At 39.0% G+C, this 9,823-nt stretch overlaps 1 protein-coding gene across 1 annotated transcript in view; it reads left to right on the top strand.

The window, feature by feature from the left end:
• Nucleotides 1-908: 908 nt before the first annotated feature.
• The window catches only part of slc12a5b (solute carrier family 12 member 5b), a 61,979-nt gene continuing 53,064 nt past the window's right edge, over nucleotides 909-9,823 (top strand). Inside the window, exon 1 of the mRNA XM_060881862.1 lies at nucleotides 909-1,011. Within this exon, the coding sequence (XP_060737845.1) occupies nucleotides 957-1,011 (55 nt within the window). The 5' untranslated portion in view covers nucleotides 909-956. The remainder of the gene's footprint in view (nucleotides 1,012-9,823) is intronic.

Consider the following 9,823-nt stretch of genomic DNA (forward strand, 5'->3'; position numbering starts at 1 on the left):
AGCATGGATATAGCAGGTGCTCGAGGTTGATGAACAGATGATTGGAGGTTCAGGGTGGAGGATACCCAGGATTTTTAATTATATTGCATATAAATTCCAGAAAGGATGGATAAAGAAGGAGGATACTCAGGATCGATATATAGTTTGAAGGATACTTCACTTCATTCATGCTAATGTTTTTCTCTGCATGATTAAGAACTAACGGTCCATACTACAGTCCACATTAAAGCAGAATTCCGCTCTGATGTCATACATTATATTACACCTAAATGTAACAAAAGAGGAAAAAGACACGGAAGCACCTTACAGTAGACCTTCTCCTTATTTGTTATGCGTCAGATAATCTGACTTTCCTTTTCTTTAAGATTTCTGATATGCGGATAAGGACAGTGGTATGAAATGGCAAGAATGAATAAAGCATTTATTTAAAAAATGTAGGCTGATTTTTACAGGAGAAATGTATAAGAAAAGCCATGCTCTTAGGCATTCCATCATGTACTCCCCTGCAGGCTGTCTCTCACACACCCCTCCTCCTGTAGAGTGAGAGAGAAGAGAGAGAGAGAGAGAGAGAGAGAGAGAGAGAGAGAGAGAGAGAGAGAGAGAGAGGTGCAACATGCAGAGCAACATCAAGAAGGCTGCTTCATTGCTCTTTTTTCTTTAGGAGAGAGCGAGAGAGTTAATACTGCTCACTTTCCCTCCTCCTCCTCCTAGCATTCTCTCTCTCTCTCTCTCTCTCTCTCTCTCTCTCTCTCTCTCTCTCTCTCTCCCTCTCTCCCTCTCTCTCTCTCTTTCTCTCTCTCTCTCTCTCTCTCTCTCTCTTTCTCTATCTGCTCTGCATGTTTTTTCCCTCCTTCCTGGACAGAGCAGCAGCAGCAGCAGCATCCACAGAGGCAGCTGAGGCAGCATCAGTGCACCAGCAGCGATAGTGGGAGCTCTGGATCTCTCTCTCCCAGAAGATGCTCAACAACCTAACCGACTGCGAGGAGGGGGATGGGGGCACCAACAACCAGGGTGAGTGGCAACTGCATGTGTGTGTGTAGGTGTGTGTGTGTGTGTGTGTGTGTGTGTGTGTGTGTGTGTGTGTTTGAGCTCTCGTAAAACAGCTGACCTGTCCTGACAAGGGGTTTTTGGTATTTGACAAAGCTTGAAATAACTGCGTATCCTGCAGTGATACCTGGCACTGGTGCAAATGTGTAAGTGTGTGACGCTGTTCCTGATACTTGTCCAGTGTGCTTGTCACATGGTACCTGTACAGTAAGTGTGTATGTGTGTGCATGAAGTAACCAGGGCGACTGTGACATACTAAATGAGATATAGGAAAGGAACGAGTGTGTGTGTGTGTGTGTGTGTGTGTGTGAGAGAGAGAGAGAGAGAGAGAGAGGTGAGAGAGTTTTGGCACAAGCTCACGCTGCAAGGTTGCTGTGAGGAGAATGATAATGTTTTCTGCCTCTGACTGAGGAAGGACAGGCAGTATGGTATGTCTAGTTCATGCCTGCTGCATTATGGATGTATGAATGAGAGAAGTTTCACACACGCATAGTGTCATCCACCTGCATCAGTCTTCTTTCTCTTTGCCCCCTCACCTATCATCTCCCTCTTATAATCCTACCCTTGATACTGAGGTGACTGAAGTGTGTGTGTATTACTGCGAGTCTCCGCTGCAGTGTGTGATGTGGATCTGCTGCAGGAATGCGTTGTGTCTGAAGCTCCGAGGTGTTTCTGGCATTTGTCTGTTGCATAAGCAGGAGCACATGATTTCTTTTCGATGAGGCTTGAAAGATGAAAGATAGTGATGTCAGACTGCTTTATTTCAGTACAGGATCATAGACCTTTCACAGACCCTCTGCAGTAGAGCAGGAGCAGGGACCTGTACGTGTGCAGCTCTGATGATCATGGGATTAGGAGATGATAGGCAGAGACAGATGATAAGACCTAGACAAGCAGAAATTCAGATGGAAAAACTGATGTGCAAGATATTTATATGCTAAATTTTAGGATTCAGAGATCCAGTGAAATTCTTTGATGTGTGTATGCGGGTGCTATAATGTTATTAGGGACTTAAAACAAAAAATCAAAATCCTATAAAATACTGTTCTTGCTTCGTCCATGCTTCATTAGTGGCATGGAAAAAAATTCTAGTTTTAAAATCCTGATCTGAATATTGAATTTACTACGTAGTGCTCTTCTAATCTCAAGGTCTGCTCTGCTTTACAGGAGCACTGCAGGTCTGCTCCGTCTGGATCTGGCCTGTGCTAGAAGTGCTGCAGTGCTTAAGCTTTCTCTTCCTTTTATCTTCATATTAAACATCACACTCATTTTAATAGTCAATACAGATATATTAATGTGCAGAGAATTAAATGGTCTTGGTCTTAAATATATCAGTGATCTAATGTCTTATTACAGGATATCTGACTAATAATAGTACTGGTATGAGCACTTTTTCCTTATACAACCAAAAAAAAAAAAAAAAAAAAAAAAAAAAAAAGCAGGCAATGTTTTTGCTTTTTTTTTTCCTGTTCTTATAACCTATAGAATTTTACTCATTTTATTTTGTTTCTATTTGTTATTTTAAGCCCTGAAAATGATTTTGCTTTTGCTCCCGAGTCCAGTGATGACTGGCTTTTGGATCTGACTCGCTGTCGCTCCCTCTTTTTTTTATGGGGAATTGGGACAGTGCTGCAGTGCTGCTACCCATTTGGTTTTTAGGGATTTGTTCCCTAAAGCTGTGCCAAAACAGTCACTGTGTTGTCACCGTCATTCTCTATCAGACTACATTAACATCAGGAGATGAGATCATAATACACAAAAGAGCCGTTAGATCCCCTTAAAAGCTTCCCACATACATGGTCTTGCCATTATTTCATCTTTGCCATCAGACAATAATAAATGCAATTTAATGCTCATTTAGAACTGAAGGCCAAAATTCTCTAAAATCCTACCCACAGAGTTGTGTAAAATAACTCATTTACAGCAGGTTAACAGCAATGTCATAGCTATTTTCTTTTGCCTATTGAAAACTGGTTCATGTTTGGTCCTTGACATTTTATTCTCAATCACAAACATAGCCAAGTCTTTCCGTGCACAGAAAAAATGTCTAAATCAGAACATTTCTACTATACTATACTGTAATGCCGGGTATATGTCAGTGTTTCCATCCTTAAGGTGGCCCAAAAAAATTAATCCTAAAAATTAGGAGTGCAACTAAGTGCAGTAACATTAGTGCATCTGTTTGTGCTTTCTATACAGTACCTATATGTATCAGTATCTGTATCCGTATTCAACTGGGTGTGGCCTAAATTGAAAAGGTGTTATCCCCTTTATTGAACCTTTCCCACAATGACCCAGAAACACTGGGCAATCCTATATTGGAAATACCTGCACTTGACAACATGCTGTGTTAATTCTGGCTCTGACTTTTCCTCAACCTCAGCTACATCACTTGAGGCCATACGTAATCTCAGAGATCTGTTCTTTTAATTTCAGCTCAGGCTTTTGTTATTTTGCTTTGTACAGTACCTGTCTGAGATATTTCCTAACAAATGAATCAATCAAATACCTATTGGTTCTATTTCCCAAAATATAAGAAAATTAACAGCTTAATTTAAACAGCATGAACCTGACTAGGCAGTTGTTAAGGATTAATGAATGAAGCTGTACAGTAAATGCGTATCTCACCACTCAGTTGCGCCTGCGTGATTGTAAAAAAAGCCTTCTCATGCATCTTTTCTGTTGTGTCCCATGGGATCCCAGTTCCAATGCGCACCTCTAGACTCAAACAGATGCCCTATGAATCTTTCTGGCAGGTGTATTTGTCTTCAGTGACCAAATGATAGAACCAATGCTGTGACTGAGCTACGCGGAGATCTTGCCATCTAATGTCTTCCAGATTTTTATTACTGAGCAGCAAGCAAGACTTTCAAGAACCTGGAAATGTATTAAGTAATGTCACATGATTTAGGAGCATAAACATTACAAATCAATGAGCAAAGTGTGAGCAGTACACACATATTTTAGCACATACTTCAAACTGTCTGACACTTAAGCATGCCAAATTATGCCTTTGCCAGACTGCTTTTTTGGATGACGGTCCTCCTCCTGCTGGGATGGAGATTATTCTGATTGCTTTGCCACCTCGTGACATTTATCTGTAGATGTATCTGTATTAAGTGATTGACATCAGACATAGAGCAGTAACCTATAGCAGTTTTACCCTTGAATGAGATAACAGAGCAGTACCACACCACACAATAATCACAGTCATACATCATATTAAGGGCTAGAACATACTGTATGCAGGTACACTTTAAAGTTCAATCATTTTTCTGATGCAAACCGACTTATAAGTGAAGAAATTTAATAATATTTTAGCTCAATGGCCCAATTGTGGCTTCTGTAATAATTACTACCTTACCACCGAGTCACCATTAGAAAAGCAGTCCCAAAGCAGTGTTTGCACTGTCTCTGTTATTGAAAAATAGGCAAACCTGGACAATATCAGAGCAGTCATTTAGAAATACATGAAAGTACAGTATACAACTAAATATTAATGAAAGTATATCCAAAATAAGAATGTTTGCTTGGCATATTGCATAGCCAAATGTGTATAAAACCACACTTTAATTAGTAATGGCCTAATGGTGTCTATTACGTATCTAATGGTGTAACTGCTAATGAAAGTCATTAGGTCAAATACAATGACCTGCATTACCAAGAACTTGGATTTTCTGTAAACAGCTTATCCTGTTTAGGGTCACGTAGAGCCTTTTCCAGAAACACTGGTTTCCAAGTGTCACTGAGCAAGATCTTTAACCTTCATTTCGTCAGCTGAATTGTAAATCTCTTTGGATAAAAGCATCTGCAAATAAATAAACGTTTATGCAGATATAGCCATATGAATAGCAATACAGCCTGAAAGGGCCATTATTGTATTATAGAGCAACATGCATACATTCAATTTACAGCTGCCAAGCTATTTATTTACAGAAATGTTTTGTGGGTGGAAATAAACTGGGGAACTGAGAGGAACACACATATGACTAGAGGGACAATATGTGAAATCTTAGTAGTATGAGATTTGGATTAAACCAGAGACACTGCGGTACCTGTTCTGCAACCAAGCAACCTTACAAAGAACAGTTACTAGAAGATATCAGTCAGAACTTAGTGTTATTTGTACCAGAAAAGCTGCTCTAGTGTTCATATATCTGCTTCACGATAGATGACTTTGGTAAAAACATGGGAGCACGATGGGTTCAGTCAATTCCAGCACCTCTCTCTGCTCATGGTGGTGTAGTCAGTGAACAGCAACAAGTAAAGCTCAGTCAGTAAATCTTTGCAACACTAGCAATTCTCCCTAGCCAGCTTCAACACGTGATGAATTCCATTACTGGTGCCCATGTCAGGTAACAAGCTTCTCTTGACAAGTATGACATGCCTGGGTTTCCAAATACAGTGCTGACTGTACTTCTCCTCTCCAGAGATCACGTTTGATAAAGGCAGCATGGCTCAGCTCATCTCACAGCTCACTGGGAAAGCACTTGAATGGGCCACTGATGTGTGGATGAAAGATGGTGACATTGTGCAGTCATGTGACAGGTTTGTTGACCTGTTCTACCACATGGTCTATCACCCTCCCAATAGAAAAAAAATCAGGTGGCTGGTGAACACATCTCTTATTCACCTGCTTCTTTCACGTTTTGCTCCTTAGCTGCTTGAAGCAAGTGGTTCAAGCTTTCACTCATTGTTGTATTTCTTCATGGGGATAAAAAGATTACCTAGTTGGCTTGACCAAGGCTAGAGTATGATTTTTTATGCCATGTCATATTCATTGTCATATTTTCTCAGTCTTTTGGAACCAAGTAACAGGGGTTGAAGGTTTCAACCCTACAATGTATGGTCAATGAGAAGTTACTATTCCTGTCTCATTACTATTACTATCTCATAATGAATTCCACGATGTAAATTGTCCTTAACAACTTAAAGGTGTGAATTTCATCATGAAATCACATTAATCACAAAAACAAACATGAACATTTTTTTAAGTAAATGATAGAATTTATGTCAAACAAATGTCATTGTATAAAGCACTTGTGCTGCGTGCCACCATTTCAGAACCCCCATCTTAGCATTAAGGCCTAAAATATGCTTGCCAATCATTCCAAGTCCATCTTCAACAAATTTAATGTCTAATGAACTAATGTGGCTGCATTATGTATTCGCTTCATTGTCCTCAGTGGCAGTTTTTTCCTAAAGATTTGCATTATGCTGTCCAGTAGACAAGTTTTTGTACTGCGGTGTATATGACCTTCTCCTCACTGAGATAACATTGATTAAGAACATCTTCAAAATTCTTGAACAATGCATCCACAATTAATAGGGTATATAGGGTATATCATCAAAATGGCATTTCCTGAATTCAATATACATTCATTTATTCACTCATCTTCAGTGGTCAAGGGGTCATGGTGGATCTGAAATCTGTCACAGCAACAGATTGGTATACACCCTGAATGGGATGGCAGGTTTTCAGAAGGTGAAAGGAAATCAGAAAACCCAGAGGAAACCTGAATGGGTATAACATGTAAAACTCCTCACAGACACTTACCCTAGCTTAGGATCAAGCCAGGGACCCTGGAGCTGTGAGGCAGAAATGATATTTGCTACACCACATTGAAACCTAGCACCATACATGTGCTGATGCAATCTTTTCAGAACCAACTCTGTGGTCTGAAGAGTTCCATTTGTTGTAGTTTTGTCTTTTGTCAGACAAAGCTCTGGATACACAAGCAGTTGGTTGTTTTGCTTGCATCAGGCTTACACCATCCTTTGAGACTGCTTGAATCCTGGGTGAGGGAAATTTTTAGAGTAGTGAATGGTGCTTATTGTTCAGAGCTGGTGTAAGTGTTGCTTCATGAGGTATCTTGTCATCATGACAGGCTTTTAAGTACATTCCTGTTAACTGGCAGAGGCAATGGTTGAAGTCATCTGGGTTTACAACATCAGTACTAAGGCCTGGATTATACATGATACATAACTTTGCAGGCAGAAGCAAGGGCAAGTCAAGCAGCATTTGGTCACAAACCTGTACTTGCTTGTGTACCTTATGTACTTCTGGAACATTGAAACAACTAGTTGGAACCAAAAATAGCTGTGACCATCAGGTATCTGAGTACACCAATGTTCAACACACTTACAAATTCTGTTTCTCTTTTAACATTTCTGCTTTTATTTTAATGAGCTAAATCTAAAGTTGGAATCTAGATCCAGAAGATTTAAAGTTACTTTTACATCTAAGACATTTGGCAGTTTTGTTCACAAAACAGACCTTTGTATGTATTTAACTGAAACACAATACTAGTTTGTATAATCAGTTGCAAACAACATGGTGTTACACTTTCCCCACTATTTACATTGTACACTGTTTTATAATATGCAGAGTTAACAAACATTGCTTCAACTGCACAGCAGCCATCTTACATATGTTTAGTTAAAAACAAATATAATCCAGGCTTAAAGATATGACTTATGTATTGCTATTCACTCACTCAATACAGGTCTTTATGTTCAGCTTTGAGGTTGTGTCTATTATTTTCTAGGAAATTTCATCATATTCCTGAATGCTTAAGAACAACATTGTTCTTTTTAATTTACTCACCATTCAAGGTCACCGTGTTTCATTTGCACTGCTGTAAACTGCACATGAGATTTTTCTACAGCTACTTTATGCATCACTCCTGAAACAGCTGGACTTCTGTGTACTGTATATATGGTGCTTACCTAGAAATTCCCTCAGCTCGTCTTTAGTCACTGGAGCAGAAGAAGTCTAACCTCAGACATGGCAGTTGGCCCAACAGGGATGTATCAAATTGCACGGAATTCCCAATTTGCTTGTTTGGTTTCACTATGCATATGTAGCATCACAACTTTCTGTAATGCAAGCAAGCTTTATAGGCTACCAGGACTGTATCTGTCTACTGCACACTGAGAGACTGGATGTTTGTTTAGTCTGAGTCAGCATGTTGGCTACAGAGGCAGTGTCCATTTTTTAAAGTTCACTGTCTCAGCCCCTATGGACATGTTTCTCTGCCAGACAATGTTGGTGTTAATTGGAGCAAAACCTATTTTAGATCTGCACATCACTGAGAACGCATTTCTTGGCACAGGTTTTACAGTGTGCATTGTAAGCAGGAGTTTATTCCTCCACGTTTTCTCCCCAATCTGGTGACCTGCCAATTCCCGCCCACCAGCTTTCCCCGATCATAGAACAGCTACCAAACTTTCCGAGTAAATATAAAGCCAGACACTTGCATTTTTTTTATCAAATTTTCACTCAGGTTGCATCACAGTGTAGCACAATAGAAATGAAAGAGCTATCTGCCCTCTTCTGATGCCCAAGATTGGCAAGTGTCAAAAGCGCAAATGTGGCGAATACCGGCAAGGCATGGGTCTAGTAAAACAAAAAAGAATCTTTTAAAATAATCACTGAGAAAACTCCAAAGGGACATGTTGTTTGGTACCATGTCTACAGAAGCCACTGCAAAGAAAAACCTCTTAATTAGAAATGGCCTAATGGTTTCTATTAAGTGATTTCATTGTTAATGAAGTTGATGAGATAAAAACAATTAGAAAGGATTTTTTCACCAGGGACTGCATTAGAATGAATATTAATTTTAAGTGACCGTTTTATCCTGAGCAGGGTCACCGCACCTATCATGGGAACAACGAGTACTGCCAAGCTGTCACTGTTGGGGCTTTGAGCAAGACCCTTAACCTTCATCTGCTCAGCTTAATTGTACACTGCTTCGGATAAAAGCTTCTGCTAAAAGAATAAATTATCATTAGGATTCAAAGCTGCAAACTCTCAACAAAAGTTAAATGCTTTTCTGTCATTACACCCGGTACAAGCAGGACATGTCTTCACCCAGTGCAGTCATACACATTTTCCGCATGAATCTGTTAGAAAATATCAGACAATAAAGTCTAACATTACAGCCTGCGCAGCAGTGGTACATGTACATGTTAATTCATTTGTCTTTTACCACGAGACTAAATCAGAATCACCTTTAGACAGTGTGATTAAATTAATACTTAAGAGCTATCAGTTTAGGCAAACTTGTCAATTTCAGCTTAGATATATATATATAGATATATACATGTATAGATATATATATAATTACCTAATTACCTTCTATTGCTTCATAACAAACCTTCAACCCTTTCATGTACAGATTCAAATTCTGCTCCCATTTTAACCCTCTTTTTTTTCAAGATTCACAGGTAATGAGTTGCAGCTTGTGTATTCAGTCAATCCGGAATTTTGTGATCTCTTAATTGCAGAAATGAACACAATATCACACAAACTGCAAAATGTTTGGAGGAGCTAACAATTTTTCAAAATGAATTGAACTTTTTCACAGATTTGAGCCAAGACTTGTGCAACAATCTTTACAGAGCTCATTTAGCCAAAGGCCTCTTCAGTTCTTGTGTCTCAAACACAACATAGTACAGCATATCAAATTGTTTTTTTGGGGGGGAAAAAGTGCAAATTCAAGCATTTCTGGCTGCAACAATAACAAAAAACACTGTGAAAACATGAAGGGGATGATTATTTTCCCAGTGCTTTGGGTCTCACAGTATTGTCTATTTCTGATAGCAATGATATGTTATATTGAATGTGTACTAAAAAATCAGGGACACCATATGGGAGCATAAGGTTTACATCTATTTCTTTTAAGAAAGCTATATTCAAATTTATTTATTTATTTATTTATTTATTTATATGAATTTTTACCGTTTATGTTTGACTACTTTTATAGTTTCCAGG

This window comes from Tachysurus vachellii, chromosome 11 (genome assembly GCF_030014155.1).
Source record: "Tachysurus vachellii isolate PV-2020 chromosome 11, HZAU_Pvac_v1, whole genome shotgun sequence".
In the NCBI taxonomy this organism is placed as follows: Eukaryota; Metazoa; Chordata; class Actinopteri; order Siluriformes; family Bagridae; genus Tachysurus; species Tachysurus vachellii.